The sequence below is a fragment of the Panicum virgatum genome, chromosome 8K, assembly GCF_016808335.1.
Source record: "Panicum virgatum strain AP13 chromosome 8K, P.virgatum_v5, whole genome shotgun sequence".
NCBI lineage: Eukaryota > Viridiplantae > Streptophyta > Magnoliopsida > Poales > Poaceae > Panicum > Panicum virgatum.
Genome location: NC_053143.1, coordinates 54,337,494 through 54,352,919, shown reverse-complemented (window position 1 = coordinate 54,352,919; position 15,426 = coordinate 54,337,494). Strand labels below are relative to the sequence as shown.

The window sequence follows — 15,426 nt, the reverse complement described above, 5'->3', positions numbered from 1 at the left end:
GCCCAAGGATATTATTCATACCATGGATGGCTCTCAAAAGGTTTGGGTTCCTAAGACTTAGGCACCAAACAAGTGCATCGGGGGATTTGGATGCTTAGCTTACAAGTTAAAAGTGAAGGTCCAAGCCAAAACAAGCTAAGCTCACAACTTGGACATTTGTTGCCCAAGTCCCCCATAAGGTAATAGTAGCTAGATTTCAATTCAAGCATCATGTAGCTCCATTGCTTTTGCTAGGATGTTTGCTTGTTTTGCATCTCCTAGTGTTATATTTGGTGGGTTGCTTGTGTCATGACTCTAACCCATGAGCAACCTACATGGTTTGATAAGTGTGTAGAAAGCTACACAAGGTTACCTTTCATGGTACACGGACTTCATGAGGTATGTATTTCTTATGTGTACTATGAACACAAGCTATAGGGTAAACTTCCCAATTGTGTAAAAATCAATGTGCATACATTTGCTTGGTGATTCAAACACTAAATGCACACATTTAGGGGGAGTTCACTTTATAGCTTGTGATTTTGAGACTAACATGTTTGCTAGCTTATCTTTTGTAGTCTCACGTGAAGTTAACACTCTAAGAGAATGTTTCTCACAATCAATGTGAACAAACAACTCTATAAGAGTGGTTAGAAAAATTGTGCCTTCATGCATATTGAGCCATGCTTTATTGAACTTAAATGCTCATATCTAAGTTCATAGGCTATGTGCTCATACACTTGCTCAACCTTGGTGTACCAAGTACTCTTCCTTCAAAGACTTTCAATTGGTTGCAAGTCACTTTCAATTTGGTACATGCAAGGTAAACTAAGTTGTTTCCCCCGGAGGTATGCTAGGTTCTAAACTCATTCAATTGGTATAATTGTCAATTTCTTATCCTTTTTAGAGCTACCTCCGTGCATGATATGATCTAAGCTTTCTAGTTATAATATCTAGTTGTGCACTTGATTTTCACATTATCACTTTATGCACATACTTGTGGAAAGCTTAGCTCATGTCATGCTAGTTTCGTGATTTTGTGATCCACCATAGTAAATTCCCAATTGGTATCTTCATTGATATCATACAACTGGATCATGAGTCATGGAGCTAACTCCCTAGGATACTAATCTTCTTTTGAGCTATATTATTTTGCAAGACCTTTTAGAAGCAAGACCTTTTAAGTAATTTGATTCCAAAGAGGGACAAATGTGGATCAAATCAAGGTATTTTCTCAAGGAGAGGAAGCATATCCCGAAGGGGGAGAAATACCTAAGTGAATCAAGTCATGAGGGAGAATCAAAGGGGGAATCAATGTTTTAGAGGGAGGCCAAGTCATCATTATATGGTGGCAAGCATCCAAGCTACGGGGAATTTGGAGGCTTGACAAGGTTTGGGATGCATAAGTAGGGATGCATCATGCAAAGATGAAGTAAAGCCGAGTTGTGGATTAAAGATTAGTAACCCAAATTCCCCTCCCCTACATATGAGGTAATGAGCAAGGTAAAAGGATAATCTCAAATTTCATTTGATATCCTTCATGCATCATTGTAGCTCAATGCCTCTCTAGGAATGCATGATCTTATCTTTACAATTAGTATTTACTTTTGGCATCTTTTATTTGATATGCTTTCCTAGAAATATCATATGGTAGGTTGTTTTGGTACTAATTTCTTATCTAGTGCAACCTACATGGGCGAAAAACCGTTGCTTCTCCATGACACATATTTTCGAAAGAAAATACCAAAGTCTACAATCGGTATCAATCCTATTTTTGGTATTCATTTGGTGTCATGTTATTCAAGTTATAGAGTTTGATCCCCATTATGTGAATTACAAGTGCATACATTTGATTAAGTGATTCAAACACTATTGCACACATTTAGGGGGAGCTAACTCTATAGCTTGTGCTTTTGTGACTAACATACTTTCAAAGTGATATTTGTTGTAGTCACACTCCTTTTGTCCATATGGTAATACACTCAATCCTTCGATATCAAGAATAATGCACATTGCAATTAACCTTACTTTTGGTATCAATGGATCAAGAAAGACTGGACAAAGGAAGAAGACCAAGCCAAAACTCCCAAAGGTTAAAGAGATAAATGATATAGGGAGGCATGGCTAGTCACCTAGAGCTATCTCCATGAGTTCAATTTCTTTTGAACACTACCCCTACAAGTCACAATTGGTATTACAATGGATGTTAAGATAGGAGGTGCCACAAGCTTTGAAAAAGGGGGAGCTTGTTCAAACAATGGGAGATATGCCTAATCTAGTTGGTATAACACTCTATCACTAGTGAATTTCTTTTGCTACTAATGATCCTTGTTGCTAGTGGTTATGAAGCTTTTAGGTGTTTAATGACAAAGGGGGAGAAATGTACCCTAAAAGCAAGCAAGTGATGCCATTAGCAAGGGGGAGGAATGGAATATGCAATGCAAAAGGATGCATGGTGATAGGGGGAGGTACTTAGTCAATGTGGGGGAGAAGTGCAATTTGATGATCCCATGGACTAAGGTACAAATTTTTCATTGCTCATATGGTTCAAACCACACACAAGCCTTTGTTCTACAATTCTTTCTACAATTGGTATCAAGGGCTTTTTAAAATGAGCATTGAAATGTCATCCAAGCAAGCTAAGTAGTTTCTAACTTTTCAAATTTGTATCAATTTCATATTCTTGCAATTTATCTTGCTTGCTTTGGTTGTGTTGTCATCAATCACCAAAAAGGGGGAGATTGTAGCGAAAATGGCCTCTCATGCCATATTTCAATATAATGTTCTGGCGATTGATGACACATGCAACACTTGAACTAATGTGTTTGCTTAGATGATATACTCAGGCTTTTAGGTTCAAGTGATGACAAAGAGAAGAGAGGCGAAGCTAGGCCCGAAGGGCCGCCCCTACGGGGGTTCCGCTACCCGGTTAGCGGACGGGGGTCGAGGGGGAGCCGCCCCTCGCGGGTCTCAGGGCAGCGCCCTGAAACCTAAAAGAAATCAAGTCACCGGTTGAACCGACGCCAAGCAAATTACACACGTCGGTGCATTGACTTGAGCACGTTTGGGAGTTTTAGTATCACCGGTTAAACCGACGTAAGGCAAAATGTACTCATCGGTGCAATGACAGAGATGGCCTGCGGGCTAGGGTTTGGCACCGGATGAACCGACGATAGGAAGTTTGAATACGTCGGTGCAATGGCAGAAGCAGACCAAGAAAAATGCATACATCGGATGAACCGATGATGCACCGGTTAATGGCGTCGGTGCAGTTGTCCAGAGAGTTTGTTTTTCAAGGATCAGAGGACAGTTGCACTCACCGGTTAAACCGACGCTAATATTACATACACCGGTCGATTGCGTCGGTTGATTGCCCGTACACATAACGGCTAGTTTTCAGTGGGCAGTTTAGTATCACCGGTTAAACCGACGATGGCAATTTGGGGAGCATCGGATTAACCGGTGTTAAGCACATTTCTGGCAGCTTTTCTCCAACGGCTATATTTGCTTATGCTGCCTATATATACCCCCAAGGCCGCACCATTTGAGTGTGCTGGAGTTCAAGGAAGTATACAAGAGCTAAAGATCATCTCCAACCACCATAGAGCTTCATTGTACATCATATAGGCTTAAGCACACTTGTGAGAGTGCTTAGTGCTTGTTTAGACTTAGTTCTTGAGAGAACTAGCTTGAGAGAAAGTCTTGCTGCGGCAAGCAACTTGTGTACTCGTCGTGTGACCCTCCGACTTGGTGTGGAGTGGCAACGACACTTTGTGCGGGGAAGGAGGCCCCTACTTGGTGTTAAAGCTCCAAGATAGTGAAGACGGTGCCGTGGTGACGCTTCGAGATAGACGGTGGCGGTGACCTCGTCTTTGTGACTTGGCGTCACTTAGCCTTTGCTTGTCGGGAGCCTTGGAGGCGTGGCAAGACGGTGATCAAGCGAAGAGACTCGACATCACACTTGTTCTTTGTGAGCAAGTGGCCGTGGACGTAGGGAGGGACTTTGGTGTCCTAACCGAACCACGTTAAATCGTGTGTCTTGGTGTCTTCACGGGAGTTTGCATATCCTCTCCCTTACCGCTTTACTTACCGCATTACGTTTCCGCATTTACTCTTTCTTGCTTACCTTTACTTTCCTAGTTAGTTTGATTAGGATTGGCTATAGGTTGCAAGTCTTTTGGGGTAAGTAGAGGGTAGCATAGATAAACCTTAGTCATAACTAGCATGTGTAGGACGTGTTAGGTTTATCTTATGCAATTAGATTGAGCCCTAGGATAGAAAAGCGATTAGCGACCCTATTCACCCCCTCCCCCTCTAGGGTCGGACACCCCGGTGATCCTTACAACTTGAGCTACGGATTCTCGTCAACATGTACACACGAGCATATACATGCAATGCATGGGAGTTAATACTAGCGTGCTTCTTTTTTTTTTTAGCTCTACGTGCTTCTTCTTTATTTAACAGCATATACATATAAGGAGCTTTAATTACACGAAGGGGTTTCAACAAAATCTCATGCATCAAACACAATCATTTGTGAGTCCGTCGATCACATATTACTAAACTTTAGACCGTTGTAGCTAGAAAGCAATACTAAATTTTAGCATATGGAGCGACTATTTTGCTAGATTGTTTCTCTCACCTCTCTTTCTCCACATTACCTTAAATTCTACTATGGCATTTTTTTCACTTGAGACAACTGATGAGATGGCTATTTGTGGATAATTTTGTCGTCTTCACTGTTTTGATGTATGCACATTACCAAAAATTCATTGGAAGATTTGCAGTAGCAATTTGCACATGCAAGGTCATTTGCTAAGTGATAGGCTTATACTCATGGAATGGTTACATCAATATTTAATTTGTTCTTTTCAGTGGCTTCTGGCTGTTTCAAATCAAAGAAAACCCACTTTTGAGAATCCTGCTTCAAAAATTCACCTGTTCGTTTTGGAAAATGAGAAAAAAGTTGAAATGGTTTTATTCAACATGTAAAAAAATTCAATCATCGATAGAGGTGTGCAGAGGTGCAATAATCGGTGCCTAGCACAGTTGGCTTTGAGCCCCGCCATGACACATTTGACAAAATAAATCACATTGTATTATAAGGAAATCTTTACCTATTTTTACTATATGCGAATCGGACCAGTCCTCCATCCACGACTTGATCACCTAGACCCTTACAAATTAAGGCATGAGCAACTACCTATTCTATTAGTATAGTTTGTCCGTACCAACGTACGGATATATTTTCCTAGCCTAAGTACTTAGGGTTAGGAAAGACTTATCCAACCATCTCCAACTTGCTTCTTTAGCAGGTTCCATCATGCGCCATCTCCAACCATCTCATGCTTGTAGTTTTGGTTTCTTAAGCAGTATATGTACTATATCATTCATCAGGATCAACCCTAAACCCTAGACTTCTTCGGTCTCATGCATGTGTTTGTGTAATATTCTTTCCGTCCCTAAAAGAATACAACTCTCGCTTTCTGAGAAGTCAAACTATTTCAAATTTGATCAAATTTATACAAAATTTTACTAACATTTATATCTCAAAATAGATTTAGTATGAAAGTATGTTACATGATTAATATAATAATATTTATTTTGTAATATAAATATTAATAATATTTTATATAAATATGGTCAAATTTAAAATTATTTAACTCCTCCGAAGGGAGAGTTGTATTATTTTTAGGACAGAGAGTACCAGCTAGCTGCAGCAGCTCTGCAGCTGCGTCCATCTTTGCGGCGACACAATGCAAGACACCGGCCTGCAAGGCAATAAAGCGCGGTCCAATAAGCAACCGGTGATTTTTCAAAATGTCAGAATGGGGCCTCGATCACCGGCGCTAGGAATCTCGAGGAACGTCTGTCGGCAAACGTTACAGGCTGCTCTTAGAGCGAGCGTCCTCTCCTGGTAGTGGTGGGGTTGTCTCTGCTGTTGGCTCAGCGTCGACTTGACTTGACCGAGCCCGGCGCACACGGCACAACACATGACACACCCAAAGGCATTTGCAACAATGCTCTGCTAGCTAGAATGCTAGCCTGCACTTGAAAATCATCCATATATTAGTCGTTTTTTACTTTTTTTTTCTTGCCTTGCACAGATACAGAAAAACATTTCCACTTGTGTTTTTCAGACTGCCGGCGGCTCATTAGTCAAATAAATCTACTGGTGGTGAATTGTGCGTCCGTTGAGATGATTTCTACTGCTTACGGTTGCTAGAGAGGCCCGTCAATAGACCCCTAGGCCTTATTGATTTCGATGCTTCACATGTCAGACACACCAGTGAAGATGCTTTCTTGATTTTGGGTTTGTGCTGCAGTGGAGAATCTGTTTACAGGACGAAGGAATACACAGCCCATTCATTTTTTTTTTGCGAAAGGAAGGATGGCATTAAAACAAAACGCAAAGTACATGCCCCATTTACAAAGAAGACCTCCAGAAAAACAAAAATTACAATGAAGTCCGTCGTCTTCCTTGCCTTTGCCTTGATGGAACACCGACGACCGCCGGCACCGACGAAGCTGGAGATGTTCGTCTCCCCGCCGAGGAGCTCCAAGGCATGGTTACGCTGCAAGATCCAGCGCTACGGAGCACCATCCATGACGCATCTACTTCCACTGTGGCACATCAGTAGCTCGCACATCGGAGAAGACGAAGCAACGCCCAAAATCCCACCTTCCTCTGATCTTTTCACCCACCACCACAGATCCAGCACCACCGGCGACGATGGCCCGGAAATAGCATCCCATGGGGACAGCCAGATCATCCCCCCTTCGCAAAAGAGAAGGAGACCACTAACCTTCCGTCGCAGTCGAAGAGGAGTTCCGAACCGCGTCGGAGGAGCATCAGCCACAGAAAGCCCAGCGCTGATGCCACCATCGAAGACCGGATGACAGCGCCCTCACCGACCTCCCGGCACACCGAAGAGGTACCTCTTATTTGCCGGAGAGAGGGCGCCGATGCAGGGCCCCCACCCGGACGCAGCAGCTCCGCCGCCAAACGCAACGGCGAGCAAAACCTAAGTCTAGATCTAAGCAAACCTAGCCTATACAATCTCACCGGCAGATCCACAAAAGGAACCGTCAGGAGCAAAAGAAGCCGCCATGGAGACAAGCTCGCCGTCGTAGCCGCCGTCCAAAGATGACCCGATACGCCGACGACCCACTCCACCAGCAAACCCAAGCAAACTAGCACACACTACAAGAAAAAACTCCATTAGTACCGGGGGCATGCCGCCGTTAGTACCGGCTGCCCCAGCCGGTACCGGCTGGCCGGTACTAAATGGACAACCGTTTAGTACCGGTCGCAGCGTCCGGTACTAAATTTACCATCCTTTAGAAAAAATATATTCGGATAACTGTGCGTGCACCGGGGTTCGAACTTGTGATCTGTGGCCTCGCGTGTAGTCTCCTCAACCATCCCACCCACACAACACATGTGAGTGGATAGAAGATGTTATCCTTTTGATGTAAATAGGACGAACCATTTAGTACCGGGCCATGACCATTTAGTACCGGGCCATAACACCACCCGGTACTGAATGCACTGAATGCCACCATTCAGTACCGGGTGGTGTTATGGCCCGGTACTAAATGGTTGGGGGGGCCCGGGAGCCATTTAGTACCGGGCCATAACACCACCCGGTACTAAATGATAGCATTTAGTACCGGGTGGTGTTATGGCCCGGTACTAAATGGCTCCGGAGGGCACTGTGTTATAGAACCGGTATTAAATTGGCATTAGTACCGGATTTAATGCAACCGGTACTAATCGAAGGTGGACGAATGACTCTTTTTCTATCAGTGACAAACCTAAGCTATACTAGAGCTACAACTACGCCGAACGTCGATCCGACCGATTCCCCTCCCCCTCCGCCGCCGGAGCGGACGCCGGAGGTGGAAAATCGGGCGGATCGATGCCGGAGAGCGGCGTCGCCCCTGTTTCGCCCCTAGAGTACTGTGGAAGGGGAAAGAAGGAGCTAGAACGGAGAATACACAGCCCATTCAGATTGGGCTAAGATGAATCATGGTAGTTTTCTGATTTCTGATGGGCCTTGACGGACCAAATTTGTTGTCTCACTGACGTGTGAGGCTCACATGAGTCAATGACATGTGAGTCATGATGGTATGTATTTAACTTTGAAATCTTTTAACGGTACATATCTAATTTTTCCAATTCAAATCACTGAACTGCCTCCAGTTTAATTTCTTCTTCCAAATCACTGAACCCGCCGCGGCCCTCCACCTGTTCGACGAGATGCCGCACCGGACGGCTTCCTGCTGATACACCGCCGTCTCCGGCTGCGTGTTCGCCCTGCTGCGGGGCATGCGGGAGCGTGACGCGCCCCTCAGTGGCATCGCGCTCGCCAGCCTCGTCACGGCCTGCGAGTGCCGGGGCTGGGAGGAGGCCGCGGCGTGCGGCGCCCCGCCATCCACGGGAGTAAATTGGATGATCACCTCGGGAGGGTGCACGGTAATGCCGGGCCTGCTCCAATTTTCTTCATGATTATGCGGTGGCTTCAACTGGTATACTCCTATGCAGGATATTTTTTTCTCTTGTGTCCAGCTCACGAGCAGTCTGAAATCATCAAATGACTGCTGGTACAGGGGATACATCATAGGTTGGCGCATATTGGTAGTATATATAGTGTGCTGTACAATTCAGTGTTTTTATTTTTTTGGGGAAACAGTGTCTTTATCTATGATGCATAGTAGCTGTGCGAGCCCGCAAGGCATTCTGGGAATGAATCAGATGGAAGGAATTGTTATGCTGGAAACCGTATTTTGCCATGTCTCTGCTCTGAACATTACTTGTGGATTAAAAAATGATATTTTTGACCGTTATACGTCAGCCTTTTTTTTGGTTGCTGTTGTGGCGGCCCATGCACGTGATGAGCGTCAAACGTAAGCAATTTGTGATAATAAGCTTGCATGAGCCTAGACGGGCCTGTTTGCATGGACTTCCTAAATACTACTAGTATTCTAGTAATGAGCAAGAGTTGCAGAGCCTGACGACAAATGAGGTATGCAAGCACCGAAACTCAGAGACTCTGCAGAATAAGTGTGCGCAGAGTTGGACGCAGCGCAAAGGCCAAAAGTTGAGTGAGGCTGGATGGAGCCACGGAGGCAGGGCAAAGAGAAGCAGAATCAAGCTATCGAAGCACATCAAAGAAGCAGAGGCCAGATAGATATATTGCAGGCTGCCGTCAACGCAATCCCCCACTCACACAAAAAACCAAACAAAGTTTCTCTTACAAGCACCAACGCAGATTACAAATATAGTTGTTCGTTTAAGTCATCAGATAGCTAGTTTGCATTCTCGGCAGCCAGTATTATTCAGCCAACAGTTGGGATCACAGTAAACAAGCCCGATTATGCGCATATATACAGGAAGGAAGCAAGCAAAGCACAAACCCACGGTAGTTGGGAACACATGAGTAGAGCATTATCAGTTTCGGTCACGGATCACAGTAATAAACAAGCTAGAATATATACGCGCACACAGGAAACAAGCTACAATATGTCACGGACCGGGCGGAGCATTCGTTCCCACGACTGGCTGGTCTCCCGATGTGTGCTCTGCTTGACAGATGGATTCACAAACGATATGAGATGACCAACGTTGTTGTCACAATTTCTCTTGTGCCCAGCTTGATCATGATTATTGTGCCTTGTTGTCCAGGCAGGGGCAAAGAGGAGCAGAATCAAGCTATTGAAGCAGAGGCCAGATAAATGTATTGCAGTCCCCCACTCATACAAAAAACCAAACAAAGTTTCTCTTACAAGCACAGCACACCAATTAATGCAGATTACAAGTATCAGATACATAGCTACGAGCACATTGCATTCTCGGCAGGCAGCATCGTATTAGCTATTACAGTACAGTTGGGATCACAGTAATAACACAAGGTAGAGTATATATGTATGCGCGTACAGGAAGCAAGCAAAGCACACACAGGAAAACAAGCTAGAATATGTCACGGACCGGGCGCGGCATAGCATTCCCTCCCCTCCACGGCCTGGCCTGCTCTCCCGATGTCCGCTCTGCTAGAAAGGGAAGGCGACCGAGAGGCTTACCGTCTGAGCTCAGCTGTCGCTGGTACGGGGGGTAAATTAAAGAAATGGCTTCGTCCTTCATGGATTAATGTACTTCTCTGGAATGTGCTGGATCTTATGCCAATTCTCGTGCCCCTCTTCTTCGCAGGTTGTACTGAGCAAGCCGCACGAATGGATTCGAATCTTCCGAAGAGACTGGGGCAGCGTCGGAAGGAGCTCCATCTTTTTGCATCCATCAATAAACAAATTCTGGAGCAACACGAGGCGCTCCATATTTTCTGGCAAGCGGTCCCAGTCGCAGTACATAATGTGGAGCTCACGCAGATGAGTGAAGAGCTCGCTATCTTCAGGAATAGATGCCAATCGGCTGCAATTAAAACGGAGCACAAGTTTTTGCAGGCGCTTTGGGGCGTCTGGTTGCTGCCGACTCAACATCCAGCTAGGATACCTTGAACCATAGTACGACCATATATCAAGCTCTACAAGATCCTTCGGGGGGCGAAGACCCTCAAGTACCTCTGCTGCAACATCTGGGTTGCAGCTAACATAACCAAAATCCAGGTCCAGTTGTGTGACTCGCTCCTTGCGGGCTAGCTGAGCTTCGAGAGCTTCCTCTTTGCTTCCGACAATCCCAAGTCCACATATCCGCAGAGCGCCCCGAAGCTTGTTTAGGTGCTTCAGCTGCTTCAGCTCGTACCCTTGTTCCTTCTTTACTGTGAACGATGGCAGCGTTTGGAGTGACGTCAGCCTGCCAACGTTGGGGAAAGGCAGGCAATAATGAGTGACGGTGACGATGTGCCGCAAACGGAGGAGATTAGCCATATTTTCAGGCGAACATATCGACATGTAGGGAGCATCTATGGTCTGCATATGGTAAAGCTTGCTAAATGTGCTTGGCAAAATCAACCTCGTGAAACCGAAAAAACGAAAGCCAAGACAACGTAGATGCTTCATCCGATCAACAGATGCTGGGACTGACATCACTTCTGTCTTCTGTAGTAGTTCAACGATCAGCACCCGCAGTTCCCTCATCCTCATGAACAAACAATCAAAGACTTCTTCCAACTCATCCATGGGCTGTTTTCTATCCGTACCTTCTTTCCAGTGCTCCTTAATGATCAGGGTGCGCAATTTTCCCAAGTCCTGATTTTTCTCCGCCAAGACCTTTGCTCCATTGTTGGTCTCGATGAAAACATGGCGAACCCCTGCCGGAATATCTTTCGGCGAGCCATTCAGATCAATTCTCAGGAAATCACTTCCAGCAACCGTCTCTGCCAACTCGTGTAGAAGGTCATGAATTGTGATTACTTCAGTGCCATTGAGTGTTCTTCCTTGCACTTGAAGAAATGAGAATTCCAGTAACTCATCAAAGTAGCGATTGCCTACATCTTCCATTTCCTCTGTTGCATTACCCCCGGTGCTTACAAACCCCTGTGCTATCCAGATGCGAACCAACTCATCTCGTTTTAGCTCATATCCTCTTGGAAAAGTGCTGCAGTATGCAAAGCAACGCCTGATGTCAGCACCAAGCTGCTGATAGCTCCACCACAGAGCTCCCATGGTCTCGTTCAGTACGACATCGTTCGCTGTTGTTTCCCAAAAACTGATACTTCTATTCAGAAGCTGCCCTCCTACTGTTACTGCTGCAATAGGTGAGCGGTGTAGCTTGTTGGCAATCTTGGTTCCAATCCTTTTATATTCTCCGTCATCTTCGATTGTGCCTGGTCGTGCATGATGCATGAATAATTCTAAGTAATCATTCTCTTCCAAGTTACGTATTGAAATTGGCTTCTGAGCACCTAGAGCTGCAGCTGCATCTGCTCTTTGAGCTGTCACTAGGATTATGCTTCCACTTTGCCCAGCGTCAAGTGCATCAAGGAGAATATCCCGACCCTTCCGATTCTCATTATTGACCCAGAGATCATCCAGTACCAACAAGAAACGTTTTCCTTCCAAGTTTTTCTTCAGCTCATTATGTAGAGCTGTAACACCGTTGCTGTCAGATTGCTGGCCCTTCTTGATCTCGCTCAACATGTCACGAAATATCTTGTCTAGTCTGAAAGTCTTTGAGACATGAATGAACATGACAGTGTCAAAATGCTTGTCTTGGGCCTTCTTCTCGTGATCACAAACATATTGAGCCAGGGTAGTCTTCCCGAATCCTGTAATGCCATGTATGCCAAACACAGAATAAGGTTTACTGCTACTGGAGGTTGATCCGTCAGCATCTGATCCCTTCCGAAGCATACTACATATACGCTCAAGCTCCTCATCTCGACCGAATACCTTCCGTTCAATTCTTCTGTGCATGTCGTCAGTCTCCTCCTTGTTAGTATCCTCTGCGACAATTTTGCTACTGCTGCTGCTATCCTGATTGAGCAGATGTGATTTCTTCAAGTCATTCAGAATATTTTCTATGTCCTCTATTCTTTTCCACAAGCTTTTTCCATCAATAGTAAGGAAGAAAAGATCTACTGCAATGTCATCCTCCTGCAAGGAACAAGCTAGTGTCAAATGATTAACCATGCGACATATTCCTCCAGTGCTCCTAATTTATTAGAGAAAAGTCAAATTTAATCCCTCGAGCTATCACAAAAGTTCAATTTTCAACCTTCAACTATAAAATAGAATCATCAAACTATCGAAACCCGACAAGTTTTTGACCTTTCGGTGGTTTCAAAGGTGGTTTAGTATTTTTTTAAAAGAAATAAAAAATTCTGGTAAGATCTAAAAATTAAAACTAATAAAAAATTAATGAAACTAATACCAAAATTTTCTAAAAATGTAATCTATCTATTGTTGCTCTGATTGAATATTATTTACTTAAAAATGATAGGCATAACTACAAGCCAAAAAATAGTAGGAATATTAAAAAATGGATCAGAATAATTACAATTAGTAACGAGTAGAATGCCAATAGATAGGCTACATATTTAGAAAAATGTGTTGACACATGTTCTATTTAAAATGAATTTGTTATTTTAAACTTGGATATTTTAATTTCTACAAAATGAAAGACCACCTTTGAAACCACCCAAAGAGCTTAATTTGTCCGATTTTGACAATTGGATGGCCTCCATCATTCCGTTTTGAAGGTTCAATATCGAACTTTTATAATAGTTTGAGGGTTTAAACTAAATTATTCCCTATTTATTATTACTACCCCATGCTAAGAATATTTGCCATCTTCTAGAATTTATGTACTCAAAGTTTTTACAAAATTACAAGTACTGTATTAAAATAAGTGTGTTCAGATTGATATTAAGAGCATGTAATAGTTTACTCGATAGCATTGCATTACGTGTCTATACTAAAAGGCACATCAATCAAAGAAAATTACTCCAAACTCAGCATTTACATGAGCAAAAGGAGCATTCTGATCACTCTTCTTAAGTTTCATAAACTAAAGGTTAGGATTAAGTTCACCTTGATAGAGCCAGCACATCTACTCTCATTATATCATCATTATCTTGTCAGGGATATTTTTTTCCTATCCATCGTGTCACTTGCATTAAGTTTACTCTATAATGTACATACATGATCTGTATCCTACTAATGTAGAACAATTGCACCCGACTGAATGCAAAGGAAAAAATAAATCAATCTCTTTGACATAACATTGCAAGCAGCTACTTCACGCGACAAAAAAGAACTCGACGCCAAAATATTCCAAGCTACCTAACATTTTTTACAACATTGAAGAAGGGTTAGGACCTGTGGGTAATATAATAATCTTCTACAGTATTGATGTTGTTGTACTAGTACTCACTCCGTTTCAAATTACAGTTTGTTTGGTTTTTTTGACCCCAAGTTTGACCACTCATCTTATTCAATTGTGGAAAATATCACTTCTTTTGTTTTGACTTGATTTATCAATTTAAGTTTTTCAAAAATAACTTAAATTTGACTATATTTGCAAAAAAAATTGAATAAGATGAGTGGTCAAATTTGGGATAAAAAAATAAACGAACTATAATTTGGAACGGAGGGGGTACCTTGAACTATAATAGCATAAGTGGGTAATTTACATGAAGATTAGGGGGTTACTTTAGTCTATTTTTATAATGGCAAAAGTGGATAATTTATTAGAAAAAAATAACAGATTCAATGGCTATTACGATTAGAGTTGCCGAATTAATGGCCGGATGTTTTTGATTTTTATGAGAATTTATAAAATTTCTTTATTTATTTAGACTGTCTACCTAGGATCGTAGGTGATGTCATCGAGAGGCTTCAAAAGGAGCCTCCAATTAGTATAATTAGTAATAGTAAGTAAAAAAGAGCATTCTGATCACTCTTGCATAAACGTTTTTTGAAAGAACTCTTCCATAAACTAAAGATTAGGGTTAAGTTCACTTTGATGGAGTTAGCACATCTACTCTCATAAAAAAATGATGCCACTTTTTCTTAACACGAGTCTTTTGCAGATCAAATGGAGAACAAGAAAATTTCCACCAAGATCACGGTGCAAGCATGAATTGAGCTCGAGGATCAGATGGTACCTTGTTTGTTTTGTTGATGCCAACGACTTCATATGACCAGTCCCGGTAATGACAAGCAGCCACATACGTTTCGGCTAACCAATTCTGCATGGATTGACAGAGGGCCTTGATGTCGAGGGATTGTGACCAAGCACGGAGCCTCTGCACCACGGGATTGGAGTTGGAGGGCTCTTGGGAAATTGGTATTTGCTCACCAGATCTGCATAGGGTGGCGGCCAGCCAGCTGAATCCCTTAGCGCACTGACATAGTGCAGGTCGAATGCCCTCAATGCATCTCCGGAACAACCAGGTCCCCTTGCAGCGGGTGATGCAAGCGCCAACAGCCCTTGAGATCCAGCTGGGGCCGTCCCCCTTGACTTTCTTCTCGATCCGGTGATAATCGACGAGATCTAGTATGTCTTCGGCTTCGTACAGGACGGATTTGAGATCATTTTCTATCTTCTGGAGTGCCACGAGATTAGATTCAGATCCCTTGCCTTTCACTGCTTCCACCATCCTCTGCTCCTCCACTTTTGTCAGCGTCTCCTTGAGGCTTGGGATAGTGTCGATCTCCAGCTTCCGAAGCTTTCTTGATATGTCAAGGGAGAGATTGGTAAAGAACTTGTTCACAAGGAAGCTGAGTATGGGTGACAGCATCCAGCCCATGACCACGAAGCCCCAGCCCCCTGCTGCAATTTGCAATGGACTTGCCATGGATTGGAATGCTAAGCTCTCATGGAGAAGGACAGGGGAAGAGGCTGGAAGAAGATGACGGACGGGGCGAATGGTAGTGACACACACTAAACAACTAGCTAGATAGGCATAATGATGAGAACACACCACAGCTCTTTTTCAGAGAGAGAGAGAGGGACGTGAACGGTGTTGGCCGCCATTATTGAATGAC

The 15,426-nt window shown here is 43.5% G+C and overlaps 1 protein-coding gene across 4 annotated transcripts; it reads right to left on the bottom strand.

The window, feature by feature from the left end:
- Positions 1–9,695: 9,695 nt before the first annotated feature.
- Positions 9,696–15,426, bottom strand: LOC120645254 (disease resistance protein RGA2-like). 4 transcript variants are annotated; one of them, XM_039922063.1, is made up of 3 exons: positions 14,544–15,426; positions 10,063–12,531; positions 9,696–10,032 (listed from the first exon to the last, which is right to left on the bottom strand). In XM_039922063.1, exons 1-2 carry the CDS (start codon positions 15,234–15,236, stop codon positions 10,120–10,122), a joined length of 3,105 nt encoding a protein of 1,034 aa, XP_039777997.1. In that variant the 5' UTR covers positions 15,237–15,426; the 3' UTR covers positions 9,696–10,032; positions 10,063–10,119. The 4 variants fall into 4 exon arrangements, with proteins under 4 accessions (XP_039777997.1, XP_039777995.1, XP_039777996.1 ...); XM_039922061.1 differs by having other exon boundaries at positions 9,696–10,029; XM_039922062.1 differs by having other exon boundaries at positions 9,696–10,009.

Bases quoted from the DNA above. Each gene is read 5' to 3' on its own strand.
- LOC120645254 (XM_039922063.1), bottom strand. From the start codon at position 15,236: ATGGCAAGTCCATTGCAAATTGCAGCAGGGGGCTGGGGCTTCGTGGTC. The intron at 12,532-14,543 runs GTACCATCTGAT...TGTTCCTTGCAG, and splicing joins GCATCAACAAAACAAACAAG to GAGGATGACATTGCAGTAGA.